Source organism: Jaculus jaculus, chromosome 8 (assembly GCF_020740685.1).
Source record: "Jaculus jaculus isolate mJacJac1 chromosome 8, mJacJac1.mat.Y.cur, whole genome shotgun sequence".
NCBI classification, from domain to species: domain Eukaryota; kingdom Metazoa; phylum Chordata; class Mammalia; order Rodentia; family Dipodidae; genus Jaculus; species Jaculus jaculus.
This window is the reverse complement of record NC_059109.1, coordinates 6,442,554-6,460,181: the sequence shown is the minus strand read 5'-3', so window position 1 is coordinate 6,460,181 and position 17,628 is coordinate 6,442,554. Positions and strand designations below refer to the sequence as shown.

Genomic DNA, 17,628 nt, shown 5'->3' with positions numbered 1-17,628 from the left:
GTAGTCAGGACAGAACCTTAATACTGACTCCTACATTAGCTTATTTCCTAATCTGCCTGCCTAGAAAATAGGAAAATTCCCACCCAGCTGTTGATCAATCCTAGACCTTTGATTTTCTTTCTTTTTGCATACACGTGTGATATACATATATGTGTGCATGTGCACACATACACGTGGTGCAGTTTCTGTGGAGGCCTGAACACATAACCTTGGATGCCATTCTCAGAAATACCACCCCTCCCCTTTAAGACAGGGTCTCTCTCATTGGCCCCCAAGCTCCAGGAAACCAGGCTGTCTCCCCAGCACTGGATCACAAGCATGCACCATCACGCTTAACATTTTTATGTGGGTGCTGGGGATTAAACTCCGGTCCTCATGATGCTTGGAAGGGAAGCATTTTAACGAACCTCCTTATCCCGAGTCTCACTCCTGTTTGTGCTCTTTCCCGCAGTCCCCACACCGGCCTCACCTCGTGTTCATGAGCCCTGCAGGGTGTCCTCCTTTCCTGTGGTAGAAGTGAGCCCACAAGCTCCAATAACAACACTGGAACAGGGGAGGGACCCAACTGTGCTTGCCAGTGTCCTGCTTTGCCTAACATGCCTTTCCTGGCACAGCACTTAGAAGGACGTGGGGGCTTATGGGTTAATTTTTAGGATAACTGGTCCAAGATATACTTGTTAATTCATCTTTGAATACAATAATGGACTACGTGAATATGACAAACTTCAAATCATATGAAATAACATTTAGCATAAAGAAGTTTCTTATCGCATTCTGTTACTTTCCCCAGCAGCCAAGCAACCACGCTGCTGTCTATGTATTCTCCAGTCTTTGCATACTTTCCCAGGGGGAGCTTCTAAAACCATGAATCAGATCTTGTAACTCCTTTGCTAAAAACCCTCCAAGTCCTTCCCACTATGTTCAGAATAAGAATAAAAGTTCTTTGCAAAAGCTAAGCCCCCAACTTCCCCACCAGCTCTTCTCCCTCCTGTTCTAGGCTCTACACACTGCAGCTTTTCCCAGCAGGCCCATGCTGTTCTCTCTGAGCAGGGCACTTTCCACCCACCTTGTCTGTCTGTCTGAGCTCTGCCGTCCTGTAAGCCAGGCTGTGCCTCCTCGGTCCCCATCAGCCTCTGTTCCTTAGACACTATAGCACTGCCCTCCCAGAGTGATCTGTGTGTCTCCTTATGAGCTGCACATCTCTCTCCACAAAGGGTGAGGACTCCTATCACATTCTTCTAGAACTCCATCTAACAGGTAACTCATTAAAAAGAAAAGAAAATGGGGCTGGAGAGATGGCTTAGCACTCCACAGAAGACCAGCACACTACATATATTTCCAGTTGCATGGGTGGACAAGGGTGCAGCAGGCTGTCTGGCTGAGGGCACATGCCAGTCGTCACAGTAGTAGATTTACTTTACTATGATGTTTTAGCAATCCCAGCCTCTACTCTCAAGCTCACCCTAAGAGGCAGTCCAACATGTCCAGGTGATACGGAGGATTCTCCTGGAGTTTGCAAACGAGCCAGACATGGCTTTCCCCGTATTTTGGTCAGTTACTCGAGATTCCGTGGAACATCGATCCTGGGACAATACACCCAGCTCCAGGGAAAAGCAATTTAACAGATGTGAGACAATTAACATAAACCTGGCCCTTAAGTTGTAAATCTAGAACGTTCCCTCCCTGGCTGGGTAAACTGGCAGAGTACACACCACCCTGTGTTCGCACACTCGGATGCCACCTCCCAGAGCCAGTGGGTTGACACGGCTTGAGAGAGAAGAGCATCCGACTGAGCGCAGAGTCCAGGCTGCCTGCACCTCGAGGCGCCTAGAGGGCCGGCTGGGCTCTGCCACAGGACCTACCTTCAGCCAGCGCAGCTTCTACTTGCCACCTCCCCAACAACCTAGAACCACCCTTTTCTGGGCAACAGAGGCAAGTATTGTCTCTACTTCAAAGAAACTTGCAGCTGGAGAAGAACATCTAGCCCTGGCATGGACCCTTAGCCCTTTGCATCCCTGCAGCCCTGAAAACAAACCCGAGCCCATCGATGCATAGCGGCCCAGGAGACAGGCGACGGGGGTCAGCTTCGTAATCCCAGCCCCACCTCATTCACTCTCACAATGCTCTTCCCTCAGGACCTTGGTCTGCTTAGGGAAAATCACTTTCCAGAGGCACACATGAACTTCACTGATATTGATCTTCTCAGAGGAAAGGTGCTGTAGAAATCTCAGCTAATAAATAAAGGATTCAAGAACCAGGCTAGCTGTCAGTCCAGCAAAGGAAAGCAACTATTGGGCTCAAGGAGTCAAAAGCATTTATTGGTCATCTGTGCACTATTTACAGAACTCTATGTTGAGTGGAGAAGAAGAAAAGAAGAAGAAAAAAAAAAAGCAGCCATGGTTCCTGCCTTTAAAGCCAACAGACACACAGGAAAACAGCTGAAGGTCGCGAGAAGAAAAGCAAGAAATCAACTGCAAATAAAATCAATACAGTGCAGTGATGTGTAGTAAATTGGGGCACCCAAGAGCGTTGAAACGCACACGGGATCTTGGGGGAGGCGGGTCTTTGTGGACAAAGACGACAAGAACCGGCACCCAGAGAAACAGAATCTAGGCATCAATAAGGAGTGAGGCCAGGTGGCCTGTTCTCCACGAGAGCTTCACCTGCTGTTTGGTCTCGCCCTAACCCAGAGCTCCATCTGCCCAAATTCTGCCTTTGTAAACCATGCTTGCTTGCTTGCTTGCTCTTGCAAAAGGGGGGGGGGGGTGGTGGTGGATGAAGAGTAAGGGGCAGGTCATTGTAAAGGAATGTGTGTTTTGCCTTTAAAAGCTCACTGTCAAAGTAGGAAGGGGCTGCTCTCCTCCTTGCTGGGAGGGGACAGGCTTAATACTTCTTTTTTTTTTTTTTTAAAGGAATGTCATATGTCTCGTATTACCCAGGTAAAGTAGCAAACCTAAATGTGTGACTGTGCTCCAGAAATGTCTTCCCAAATGCAGTGACAAGTGACACAGGGAACACAACTCAAAAGTGCCTGGGGGGGGGGGGGTTTGATAATAACACCCTAGCAAGTGGTTCTCACACAACAGGTCACATATATTTCTACCATTCACTACAACCTGCAAGGCTGACAATATGGACAGACAACAATGTTTATAGGGTCCCACTCCAGGACGTAAAAACAGATCTGGGCTCAAACCCCACTTTCCCTTAGCATTTGAGTTAGTTTTCCTCTGTAAAGATGGAGATGCCCCTATTCAATGACGACTTGGAAAGGGTCAGATGACACAACCCAAGTGCAGGATTCTCAGTGTGTCCCCATAGTAACAACATTACTGCCCATCAGATACACAGCTTGGGCTGAGACCAGCAGAAGAATTCAGTGTGGTTTCTGCCCTGCAGTGCTCTTAGGCTGGGAGAAGGGGGAGCGGGCTATGGACTGAGCATTTACGCTAAGAAGCTTACTTACTAACAGAGGCCCGTATGGACTCCAAGAGATTTCTGAGTTCCTCAGGAGGTCATCACCTGATGAACAAAGTTTGTTGCAGTTGTTTTTTTTTAAAGACACCCAGGTATTGCAAGCACCTCAGGGGAAAATATGAAGACAAACTCTGAACCTGACCCTCACTTTGATACTCTGATTCCAGGTCTGCAATCGCTGAGCATGGGTGCTCTTCAGAAGGAATGCAGCGGCTGAGAAGCCTAGGCACCTATTCAAGTCTGTGGAGCACAGGCCTGCGGAAGAGGAGGGCCTGAGAGGCTGCCAAGCAACAGGAGACGCTGCTCTCCCAGTGCTGGTGGTGGACCCAGCACCTGGCTACCCATCCACAGATGATTCCCATGACGTTTAAGACCCATGTCTGGTGCTCACTTCGGCATCACATATACTAAAAAAGGAACGATACAGAGAAGATTAGCATGGCCCCTGCGCAAGGATGACACGCAGATTCGTGAAGCGTTCCATATTTTTGAACTGGAACCACCAAAAAAAAGGCAAACATAAATACACACCTTTCAATAATATCTCTTAATATCAACGGCCTCAATGCCCCAACAAAAAGACATAGGTTTGCAGACTGGGTTAAAAAGCAGGATCCTATAATTTGTTGTCTACAAAGGATAGACATTATCTTAGGGTGAAAGGTTGGAAGACGGTGTTTCAAGCAAATGGGCCTAAAAAACAAGCAGGGGTTGCTATCCTAATATCGGACAAGGTAGACTTTAGTCCAACGTTAGTCAAAAAAGATAAGGAAGGTCACTTTATATTGATTAAGGGCACACTCCAACAGGAGGACATTACAATCCTAAACATACATGCACCTAACATGGGGGCTCCCAAATTCGTAAAACAAACACTATTAGAACTAAGGTCACAGATAACACCAAACACAGTGGTGGTGGGTGACTTTAACACCCCACTCTCATCAATTGACAGGTCATCCCGGGAAAAAATAAACAGAGAGGCATCTGGACTAAATGAGGTCATAGAAGGAATGGACCTAAACTGATATATACAGGACATTTCATCCAAAGGCTGCAGAATATACATTCTTTTCAGCAGCACATGGAACATTCTCTAAAATAGACCATATATTAGGACACAAAGCAAAGCTTAACAAATTCAGGAAAATTGAAATAATTCTTTGCATTCTATCTGACCACAATGCAATTAAACTACAAATCAGTAGCAAGAAAGGCTATAGAGCATACACAAAATCATGGAAACTAAACAATATACTACTAAATGATGAATGGGTCAATGAAGAAATCAAGAAGGAAATCAAAAAACTTATAAGAGTCAAACGATAATGAGAACACAACATATCAAAATCTCTGGGACACAATGAAGGCAGTTCTAAGAGGTAAATTTATAGCCTTAAGGGCCTATATTAAGAAATTAGAAAGGTCGCAAGTAAGTAAACAACCTAATGCTTCACCTTACAGCCTTGGAAAAAGAAGAACAAGGCAAACCAAAAATCAGTAGGCGGAAAGAAATAATAAATATTAGGGCAGAAATTAATGAAATAGAAACAAAAAAAATCCAAAGAATTAATGAAAGAAAGAGTTGGTTCTTTGAAAGGATAAACAAAAATGTTAATAAAAATTTAAAAAAATTAAATTTAATTTAAAAAAAAAGGATAAACAAGATTGATAAACCCTTAGCAAATCTGACCAAAAGAAAGAGAGAAGAGACACAAATTAATGAAATCAGAGATGAACAAGGTAACATCACAACAGATTCCAGAAAAATTCAAAAAATCATAGGGACATACTATAAAAGCATATCTCCACAAAGTATGAAAATCTGAAAGAAATGGATGATTTCTTTGATTTATATGACCTACCTAAATTAAATCAAAATGAGATTAATCACTTAAATAGACCTATAACAGACATGGAGATCCAAACAGTTATCAATAATCTCCCAACTAAAAAAAGCCCAGGCCCGGATGGATTCACTGCTTAATTTTACCAGACCTTTAAAGAAGATCTAGCACCATTGCTTCTTAAGCTTTTCCAGGAAATAGAAAAAGAAGGAATTCTACCAAACTCCTTCTATGAGGCCAGCATCACCCTGATACCAAAACCAGGCAAAGATAGAACAAAAAAAGAAAATTACAGACCAATCTCCCTCATGAACATAGATGCAAAAATTCTCAACAAAATATTGGCAAACAGAATACAAGAGTATATCAAAAAGATCATTCACCCTGCCCAAGTAGGCTTTATCCCAGAGATGCAGGGATGGTTCAATATACGCAAATCTATAAATGTAATACATTATATAAACGGGTTGAAGGACAAAAATCACATGATCATCTCATTAGATGCAGAGAAAGCATTTGACAAAAATCCAACATCCCTTCATAATAAAAGTCCTACAGAGACTGGTAATAGAAAGAACATATCTCAATATAATAAAAGCTATTTATGACAAGCCTACAGCCAACATATTACTAAATGGGGAAAAACTGGAAGCATTTCCACTAAAATCAGGAACAAGACAAGGGTGTCCACTGTCCCCACTTTTATTTAATATAGTTTTGGATGTCTTAGCCATAGCAATAAGGCAAGAGACACACATAAAAGGGATACAAATTGGAAAGGAAGAGATCAAGTTATCATTATTTGCAGATGACATGATTCTATACATAAAGGACCCTAAAGACTCTACTAGCAAACTGTTAGAGCTGATCGAAACCTACAGCCATGTAGCAAGATACAAAATAAATACACAGAAATCAGTAGCCTTCAGATATGCTAATAACAAACACACAGAGGATGAAATCACAGAATCACTCCCATTCACAATTGCATTAAAAACAAACAAATAAATAAAGTACCTTGGAATAAACCTAACCAAGGAAGTAAGGAATCTCTACAATGAGAACTTTAAAACACTCAAGCGAGAAATTGCAGAAGACACTAGAAAGTGGAGAAACATCCCTTGTTCCTGGATTGGAAGAATCAATATTGTGAAAATGGCAATCTTACCAAAAGCAATCTACACATTTAATGCAATCCCTATCAAAATTCCAAAAGCATTCTTCATGGAAATAGAAAAAAAAATCCAAAAATTCATTTGGAATCACAAAAAACCTCGAATACCTAAAATAATACTGAGCAACAAAAATAAGGCTGGTGGTATCACTATACCCGATTTTAACCTATACTACAGAGCCATAGTAACAAAAACAGCGTGGTACTGGCACAAAATGTAGATCAGTGGAACAGAATAGAGGACCCAGATGTAAGCCCAAGTAGCTATAGCCACCTGATATTCGACAAAAATGCCAAAATACTCACTGGAGAAAAGACAGCCTCTTCAGCAAATGGTGTTGGGAAAACTGGATATATATCTGCAGAATGATGAAAACAGATTCTTCTCTCTCGCCATGCACAAGAATTAAGTCCAAATGGATTAAAGACCTTAACATCAGACCTGAAACTCTGAAACTGCTAGAGGAAAAAATAGGGGAAACCCTTCAACATACTGGTCTTGGCAAAGACTTTCTGAATACAACCCCAATTGCTCAGGCAATAAAACCACAGATTAATCACTGGGACCTCATGAAATTACAAAGATTTTGCACTGCAAAGGACACAGTGAAAAAAGCAAAGAGGCAACCTACAGAATGGGAAAAAATCTTCACCAGCTATATATCTGATACAGGATTAATATCTAGGATATACAAAGAACTCAAAAAGTTAAATAATAAGGAATCAAACAAGCCAATCAAAAAATGGGCTATGGAGCTAAATAGAGCATTCTCAAAGGAATAAATACGAATTGCATATAAGCATCTAAAAAAAATGTTCTATGTCACTAGTCATCAGGGAAATGCAGGTTAAAACTACATTGAGATTCCATCTCACTCCTGTCAGATTGGCCACCATCATGAAAACAAATGATCATAAATGCTGGCGGGGATATGGAAAAAGAGGAACCCTTCTACACTGCTGGTGGGAATGCAATCCGGTCCAGCCATTGTGGAAATCAGTGTGGAGGTTCCTAAAACAGCTAAAGATTGATCTACCATATGACCCAGCTATAGCACTCCTAGGCATATATCTGAAGGAAGCATCTCATTTCCTTAGAAGTATGTGCTCAACCATGTTTATTGCTGCTCAATTTATAATAGCTGGGAAATGGAACCAGCCTAGATGTCCTTCAACTGATAAGTGGATAATGAAGATGTGGCACATTTATACAATGGAGTTCTACTCAGCGGTATAGAAAAATGAAGCTATGAAATTTGCAGAAAAATGGATGGACCTGGAAAGGATTATACTAAGTAAGGTAACCCAGGCCCCAGAAAGCCAAGCGCCACATGTTCTCTCTCATATGTGGATCCTAGCTACAGATGACTGGGCTTCTGCGGGAGAATGAAAATACTTAGTAGTAGAGGCCAGTAAGTTAAAAAGGAGACATGAAGGGAAGAGAAAGGAAGGGAGGAGGGTACTTAATAGGTTGATATTGTATATATTTAAGTACAATGATTGTGATGGGGAGGTAATATGATGGAGAATGGAATTTCAAAGGGGAAAGTGTGGGGGGGTGGGAGGGAATTAACATGTGATTTTTTTTATAATCATGGAAAATGCTAATAAAAATTTTTTTTAAAAAAAGATCCATGTCTGGACTCTAGGTTTAGAAGGTATGGTGAGACACACGTCTGTGACATAGTAGTTTCTGTGACTCCAAAGACCCATCTCACCAATGCCTAGATGAAGTGTGTGTCTTAATTATTCAGTGTACTGTTCAGCAAGGCAAATGATAAAAGCTGAAGCCATGGCAAAGAGCTGACATGAAATCAAGAAAGCAATGATATGTTGCATCTTTTTCCTCCCACCAACAAAACTTCAAGGCAGAGAAGAAGAGTACATTAAAGAATATTCTTTACCTAGATCGCATCCTTTAGCTGAGAGACTCCACCACCAAGGCCCGAGTCCGCGCATGCCCCACGAGCTTGCAGGTGGTTGGTAGTACGAGAGTGGCAGCGAAGGCCACACGCTCTAACAGGGACCAAAGGAAGCTGTTGATCTGCACGCGGCTCTGCCCCTCCCCCCCCCAAGAACTTGCAGTTGGCATGATCATGGATATGAAATATCTTAAAGTATCTACAACTAACTGGAAAGCTTAGCCAGGTGACAGATTGCAAAAGAAAACCGAATGCACTTCTAAGAGGCAGCGATATCATCAAAAAACTAGAGCATTTAGGAATGACTTTAACAAAAGAATGATATGTATATATATTGAAAAACTATATACTCTGGCTGATGAATTAAAGAAGATCTTTACAAAGGTGTCTCTGCAGTTGTAAAGCACATGAAGAAATAAATGTTCCACGTACTGGTCATTAAGGAGGTGTGAATTAAATGTATCACAGGGAGATGGAATATACCCAGGAGAACAGGTGGAGCAAACAGACTCAGCACTAAAAGCTGGGAAGGATATGGAGAAGCTAAACCCTAAAGCACTGATGAGGGGACTGTAAACTGGTACACGGTTCTTGCAAATGCTTTGGCAGTTACTAAAATGTCAGACATAAACCTCTCAGTTAACCTAACAACTCGATTCCTGTATATGCACCCAACAAAAATGAAGACCCACGTCATGCCTGTCTCCCTGAAGACCTGTGCACTGTTATTGCAGCTCCAGTCACAGCAGCACCCAACAACCCAAGTACACACTGACTGACAAATGGAGAAACAGACGTGGGGGTGGGTGGATACACTATGCAGCTCTCAGAGGAATGAACACTTAGTGGATAAACAGCATGTGATGTAGACATTTAAGATACATACAATATGAATCCATTCATATCAAAATTCTTCTTTAAATATTTTTTTATTTATTTGAGATAGAGACAGAAAGTGGCAGAGAGAGAGAGAGAATGGGTGTGCCAGGGCCTCCAGCTGGTGCAAACAAACTCCAGACGCATACGCCACCCTGTGCATCTTGCTTACGTGGGACCTAGGGAATTGAACCTGGGTGCTTTGGTTTCACAGGCAAGTGTCTTAACTGCTAAGCCACATCACTACCTCCAAAATTCTCAAAAAACCCCAAAACTACAGCAATAGAAAGACAGCAGTTGGCTGCCTGCGGGTAGGATGCAAAAATGATGAAATATTAAAAACACTGGTAATGACCATACAACTTACACAAATTTACTAAAACTCACTGAATTGTAAAATGGAAAAGATTTATGGTATGTAAAAATATTATGGTATATTAGGATATATTGATGTATATGTATATGTGTGTGTGTGTGTGTGTGTGTGTGTGTGTATGGTATAGTTTGCTGGACAAAGAATTAACCAAAACTATTTATTACTAAAACAAAAAAATTACAGGGCTGGAAAGATGGCTTAGTGGTTAAGCTCTTGTCTGTGATGCCTAAGGACCCCAGGGCCCATGTTAGCCAGATGCACAAGGGGGCGCAAACATCTGGAGTTCGTTAGCAGTGGCTGGAGGCCCTGGCGCACCCATTCTCCCTCCCTCCCTCCCTCCCTCCCTCCCTCCCTCTGCCTCCTTCTCCCTCTGTTGCTCTCAAATAAATAAATAAATAAAATTTTAAGAAATTACAAAGACATTGGCAATTCATTTCTGTTCTCAATTATCTTCTTTCTCTCCTTATAAAGTACTCTCTAAAACTGTATGGTGACATCACTGGCTAAGACTGAAGCACAGAAGCAGCTGCAGGTCTGCTTCTGAGATGTGCAGCATGTGGGCAGGGAAGGACACGGGTGCTCTACACACTTGCCCTTGATGGTCCTTTGCCTGGGGAGGAGGAACAGGGTGTTTCTGCTGTCTTTCTACTACTCTGTCCAAGGACATGTGGCGGCCTTGTCTTCCAGGACCCAGATACACTGTACACGGTGTGCGCGCTCAGTTAACAGGCCTGACTCACTGTGCTCTGACAACACAACCTGCAGTGGCGAGTGGGCCTCACGGGGACTCGGCCTCCTGGCTTTGGAGTAAGTAGAACGCACACCACTAAAGACGATGGGGAGTAGACACAGCGCGCTTGTGTTTTGGTAAATCATACAGAGAAAGAAAGGAACCAAGTAGAAAAAGGGAGAAATAGCTTAGACATGCCTCAAGTTCCCAACTTCCTCTAGTTTTCACAACGCAATCATGCCATAGGGTCCCTTTTTCTTTGGGGAGGACAGACAGGACGCTTCTTTCTCTTGAGCCACAGGTGCCGTCTCAGGAGCAGGGGACAAACTTTAGCTTTTCGTCACCAGACTCAGCATAAGAACAGGAGCACGAGGCCTGGATTACACGGCAGCCATGCTTTCTCATGTAGAGCCCTGGGTGGCTCTGGGGAAACCCCACGCAGCTAACTCAGTCTCCGCTGCGAAAGAGGAGCTCCGCGGGCGGCAGGGCGCGCTCGCTTCCTAGCACTGACGTGGCGCGAGAGCGTTTTCTCATGGCGTGTTGAACTATGGATTAGGGAAAGTGGACCAGACCTTAACTGGGTGATTCAGAAATCACCAACACTGGAGCTGGAGGACGTCTGTCACCAATGTAAAACGCTGAGCAGGACACCATCACTTATGCACAACGGCTGGCTTGGAGCATGCACCCTGAATCCAGCTATGAAGAAACACCATGCCGATCAGTTCCCAAATGAAGAATGATCTATTCTTAAACAGTGTTGGGAGAAGGCTGTGCTCTCTAAAAACGTCAATACAATAAAACAGGAGCTTTTCTAGATTAAGAGACTAAAGACATGTGGCAACAAAATGCAACACCTGATCATGGACTAGATCCCACAGAGGAGGAGGAGAAATGTGGCTTTTGGAAAGGACATTATTGAACCAAGAGACAAAAATGGAACATGGATGGCAGATCCAATAAAACTAATGGAACCAACTTCCTGAAGCCAGTAACTGTGGAGTAAGTGATCTGTGAAAAAAATAAATGTATCTTCTTAGCAAACACTCAAGTAACAGGACAAAGACTCATGATGGCCGTCAGTAACTCACATGGTCCAGGCATGCAGATTTCCCTCCAGATACAAAATTGACAACATTCCCTGGGGGCCTTTTGCTGACTTGTTTAGAATGGTCCTAGACACACTTTTTAGGAACGAACTTTCAAGGACTGAAGACTTCAGGCTGCCCAGAGCACTCACAACTGCTCTCCTGGCTCAGGATTCTCCGAATCATCTGGGATGGTTCACTGAAGAGAATGCTGGGGCAGGCCAGCCATCCCTGTTGTAACAAACCCACCCCAGCACACTGAACCTGGCCTGGGAGCTCCTAGATTCTGTATGTCTAGCTCCCTTATTTCCCACAAAACCTAGCAAAATGCTTTCATAGTTATGTCAATAAACGGTTGTTAACTTTGGTTTGACAGTGAATGACAGAGTCACATGACCACAGACGCATGTGGAAACGAGCTCTCTGGAGGCACTGGCTATAGCATCACAGGGTTTCTAAAGCGAATAGAAAACTTACTTTGGAAACAGCCAAGAAAGTCAGATTACCTATGAGGTTAGTAAGAACACTAATGTCCCAAAAGGGACCACATCTGCTTATTGCTCATTAAGTCACCAACTGGAAACATGCCAAACTTATGCAAGCCCTCACACTATTACTTAAGAAGAAACTGTGTGGCTCTGTGAGGCCATGCACAGTAACTGAAAAGCCATTCTGTGGGTATTGTGGCAGATTTGCTTAGAGAAGACAGCACTTGTGTAACTGTGCTGTGGCCCAGATGTGATGACAATGGCCAGATTTCAGGAAAACATATTCTAGGTGGTATTTCAGGAGACAAGATTCCTGCAATGAGTAAGAGCTAATCTTTTGCCTACCAAGTAGAAATTGAAACAAACAAATCCATTTTACACAACTGTTTTCTGCCCTGGGAAGTTAAACTGTTGAAGATGCTCAAGGATGCAAGATACCATTCCAGCCTCACCACATGCCTTTCTAATTGGCATCCTGGAAAATCTCACTGGAAAGGGGCTTTCCTTTGGAACTGTTGACTTAAAGGTTATCTAGTCACAGTGAGGCAGAGGGGAAATGCATCTTCAAAATTCACCTCCTTACTAAAAGCCCATGGAGTGTTTTGACAATTAACAATTCCTGTCACCTATAGCTGCTCCCAATGTGAGCAGGCTCAGAAGTCACCTTACAAATTGCTCGTTTGAAGATCAAAGGGAGGCTGAATGTGTCTGTGTGTGCTCTGGATGAGACTGTAATTTAATGGAATTTTTGGAGAAGGCTTGGCTGGCAGTGTTTGGATGACAGCCCCGGGGCGGAGGATTCAGGGGAGCTTGGCCACTCTTCCCTTCGGAGCTACTTCCCTGCCTTTAATTGGCACCTCATTAGAAATTAATGAAAACGACATCCTCTGTTCTTCCTGCTCTAGGCATCGAATGCTACAAAAAGGCCCATCACAATTCATAACACATTCAATTTATTTAGCAGTGGCTCTTAAGCATTATTTATGAGATGTGAATTTCTTGTCAGCAGTTAATAACCTGTACAGAATGGAAGGGGATGGAAGAAAAAGATTGTGAATATATATACACAAAATAAAGGTGTTTTTTTTTTTGGTTTTTTTTTTTTTTTTTTGCAGTGGAGAAGTGTCTGAGTTCAAGCTACTTTCCTGAGTCTTCACATTCAGTAGTAAATAACTGTGTTTACCCCTCTCTCCAGCCTTTCAGGGCAGTTAAAGATCACCCAATACTCCATGCATCCTCAAGGGAATAACCAAACCTGCCTGTCCTTTCCTAGAGAGGCCAGGCAGCCAGACAAGAGGGGGGAACATAAGAGCAGTCTGTAAAAGGCAGTCCTGGGGTGCAGGTTATTACTGCTATCCTTCAACTTTTAAGGTATGGATGCTGACTTGATCATTTTTAAATATATATATTTTTTATTTATTTGCAAGGGGGGAGGAATGGGCAGGCCAGAGCCTCTAATGCTGCAAATGAACTCCAGATACATGTACCACCTTGTGTATATAGCTTTACATGGGTACTGGGGAAATGAACACAGGTCACTAGGCTTTTGCAGGCAAGCACCTTAACCATGGAGCCATCTTCCCAAGCCCCAACTCAGTCACTTTTCTGGTCACATGGTATAAGACTCATTGAACCAATGCGAACTCCCAGCTCTTTCTCTACAAGGCTCCATGTGAAGGGCCTACACAAAGCACAGAGGCCCCTTCCAGACAGAAGAGTCCAATCTTCCTCTAAGACAACTCAGAGCTGGGCACCAGACAAGCGACTATACTATGTATCGTTAGGTAGTGAGAACGAACACAACCTGTGGTAAACCCAACTGAGAGGCGCAGTGAAGGGCCCGGCAGAGGAGCGTGACACTTGATGGTGCAGCACAAGGAGTCGTCACCTGACAACCACTTCTGGATTTCTTTCCAGCTGATTCTAGGACCTTAGAGAACTGGATGGTCTGCCTCAAAACTGCTGGGCAAACTGGAAAATGGGGATATGGATCTCTCTGTGCTGAAGGTGAGCCTCACGCAAGGAGGAAGCATCCACGAGCACAGCCGAAGGACCACAGCAGAGCTGGTCGGCTACCAAGGGCTCAGCTATTCCAAGAAGCAAACAGGAACACAGTGTCAATCAGCTCTCCATGCTGCTGAATGAACCTCCAAACCAGTCTATAGGAGGAATGGCATTTATTTCAGACGGCCAGATCCAGGGGAAGCTCCATACTGGTGGAAGAAGGTGGTCCCTCTACAGAGATCCACACAGAGCAGCACCAGCACCGGCACCGGAAGAGCAAACACCAGCAGCCAAACAGCAGGGAACCAGGCAGAACTCAGACTGCTCCCTGCAGACTTGAGGCTGGAATTCAGATCCACCCCCAAACACACCTTAGGACTGGACCCCAGGATCCACCCAGTGACACCTCCTCCAGCCAGGCAACTGGAAATCCAAGTTACAAGCCTGAGTAAAACTCCTGAATCTATTGGAGGGGACGGGGGTGACATCCATTCAAACTACACAAGGTAGAGAAAATGTCACCATTCTGAGGAAAAACTAAAAACAATAGGCAAAATGGGAGGTTCCCAGCACTGCTCGCAGAAGGAACACTGCACCCCCCCCCCCCCCCCGCCCCAGCTCACCTGAGCCAGGAGCAAGATCTGCAACCTCGGAGGGTTGGACAAGACACTTCAGTAAGGGAAACACCATTAGATCCCAGATTCCTTCTCTGCCTCTTCTAGAGTTTACAAAGACCTGACAGTGGATGAAAATGTGGCCAAACCTAGGTTCTAGCTTCACCTGACCATATCACATGCATGACCACAAGGGATGTGTTCTCCCTTATCTTTACCCTTTCCTTCCTCATGCATTTGATGGCACAACTGCCTGCCTCAAAACCACTCATCTGCCCCCCTTCCATCCCAGCCCCACCCTGTCCTTGCTCCTGCAGTAGAATACGAGCCTCTGACCTCGTGGAGCTGCCCACACCCGAGTACGCCCAGACAGCTGCTCACCCCAAGTACTGACGTGCTAACTGAACTTCCTGGAGAAGCCGTCACCCTGCCTGCCCGCCGATTTCCAAGGGCAGATGGTGGAGGCACAGGAGCAGCAAAGGCCATCTCTTCTACAGACAGACAACCCCCAGGGAGTGCAACGCCACATATGTGCAGGAACTTCTGACCCCCACCAGCAATGGTGCTGCGGGATAGCTGTGGTTACTTACAGGGAAGGTCAGGGTGAACCTCTTGGGATGAAAAAGGCAGGGTTTGCAGGCTAGAGCCAGACCCAAAGTTGCATGATGGCAGCCCTGTTCCACAAACACGTTTCTGAATCTGAATCTAAGTCTAAAACTAGGTCAGAAGAGTGTGGGAGATGGCTCAGCAATTAAAGGTGTGTGCTTACTTGCAAAGCTTGCAGACCTAGATTCAATTACCCAATATCTAGTATAAAGCCAGGTGCATAAAGTGATGCATGCATCTGGAATTCCTTTGCTGCTCTGGCATACCCATATTCATTCTTGCTCTCAAATAAATATATATAAAATTAGAACATAAAAACAAATAGGGAGAGAAAAAAACTGTTAAGTCAGCCTAAAATAATGCAGGCACACAGTTTTACCCATATGTGACATATTTGTTCAAGAAGAAAAGAAGAATTGGTCTGCATTTTGCTCAAGTGTGAGTAAGACACAAAGTTAAAAAATATGCACTCCTAGCCGGGCGTGGTGGCGCACACCTTTAATCCCAGCACTTGGGAGGCAGAGGTAGGAGGACTGTCGTGAATTCAAGGCTACCCTGAGACTACAGAGTGATTTCCAGGGCAGCCTGAACTTGAGTGCAACCCTACCTCAAAAAACCCAAAACACACACACACACACACACACACACACACACACACACACTCACTCCTGTACAACAATCTTATGAGGTGGTATTTATTACATGGAGAACTAAGAAGGAAAAGTTATGTTCAAACTACCTCACATGTTCAGTCACTAGATGAATTAAGGTTCATAAAAGGGGGGTGATTCTAATCAAATCTTAACTTAAAAGGGATATAAGGAGAAATCTTCATTTATCATAAATATTAAGAGGCTCATCTGAAAGGAATTTAATAACTGAATTTTATGGGACATATTACAGGATTTCGCTGGTTTGCTTAACTTCTAAAGAAGTCACAAATGGAAAGGAACCAAAAACAGTAGGTAGCAGGAGAAGTTGAAGGCAGTGAAAATGCCGACGTAACTCAACATGTGCAAGCTCAGTGGAGAGAGACTTTTCTGTGTGCAAGGGTGATCTCCAGTTCTGACCCAATGCCTGCACCACAGTACTGGGGGAACTCTTAGGGAGAATTAGCAGGGCTGCGCTAGGGTGTTAAGGCCCACCATGCTGCTGGGGAGATGCTTACCACAGCGGCACGACCCCAATTCCTGCTGCACCAGCTCCAGCTTGGTTTGGCACTGGAAGCACCGACGCCGACTCTTCTGTTTCGATCGGCTGGTTTCCTCGGAGCGCTCAGCACTCTCCAGTAGTCGCGGTCGTTTCACTGGTGAAGCCTCATTCTCAGACTGTGAATCTGACCAAAACACACATTTAGAGGTCAGGATTAGTGCTTGTCTATGAAAGCACAACTGTCCAGTGTACTGCTCCTGAGCAGGAAGGAGCTGGCCCTGCACGAGCAAGCCAGCCAGTTTTGTGCCTGGCTGACACTGTACAAACCATGACCAGTACGCACCTTGGGTTTGACTTCTAACAAGACAGGCTCGACCTGGATGGATGGGAACAGGGAGGGAGGCTCAGGAAAAAAAAATTCTAGCTTACTGTTTTTCAAAATATCTGCCATGTCGCTGCTCCTAGGCACCTCTGGCTCCATCTGTTAGCCTCCTTGGACCTTTGCAATTATTCTCTTTGCAGAACACTATTCACCCAGGCCTGTAAGGGATCCCATCTACTTTAAGTCTTTGCTCCAGTCCTATTTCCATGAACCCTTCTGCCCAGATCACCCTATGTAGACTGTGATCCCCTTCCACAGCACTCCCCTCCTCTTTTCCTGCCTCTCATAACCCCGCACACAGCACTGCTCTGCTGTGTGATGGTTAATCTTGCAAACGCGACTGGATTGAGAAACACCCAGAAGATGAGCAATGCACATCTGACGGCTGAGAGAGCCCCGCCAGAGACAGCTCCATCACGAGCACTCTGGCTCACTGCTGAGTCCAACACACAGACAACTGGAAGGTGACAGGACTGCAGAGGGTCAAGCCTGGCTGGAGGAAGCAGTCACTGGGGTGTGTCCCTTGGGCCTTTCCTGTTACTGTACTTCTGCTTCCTGTCCACCATGCTGTGCCAGGATAGAATGAAACCTCTGCTACTTTGAGCAAAACAAACCTGTCCTCTCTTAATCATTTCTGTTTTTGTCACAGTGACAATAAAACTAACCTACCCCTTAACACTGTCTCCTAGGAGAATGTAACCTGGAAGAGGGGGGAAATTTTCACCCATTAGCTCATTCATTTGTTCCCCAGGGTCTCCATAACTCAGCTGACACTGCTGCGATGCACAGACAAATCTGGGCAGTCAGTCCCTGTCTCTCATTGCAAGTGGCCGACAAGAAGCCTCTCCCCAGCCTCCCGGTGTGAGGACAGTGCACTGCACCCAAGACATCT

General features: G+C 44.5%; 1 protein-coding gene and 1 non-coding gene across 2 annotated transcripts in view; one reads left to right on the top strand and one right to left on the bottom strand.

Annotated features, from left to right (window-relative positions):
• Positions 1 to 17,628, bottom strand: part of Zfand3 (zinc finger AN1-type containing 3) — a 236,868-nt gene that overhangs the window by 10,655 nt on the left and 208,585 nt on the right. The window contains exon 5 of the mRNA XM_045157409.1: positions 16,371 to 16,538. Within this exon, the coding sequence (XP_045013344.1) occupies positions 16,371 to 16,538 (168 nt within the window). The remainder of the gene's footprint in view (positions 1 to 16,370; positions 16,539 to 17,628) is intronic.
• On the top strand, positions 3,861 to 3,967 carry LOC123463065. The gene has a single exon (XR_006638677.1). It is a non-coding gene; the product is annotated as a U6 spliceosomal RNA (small nuclear RNA).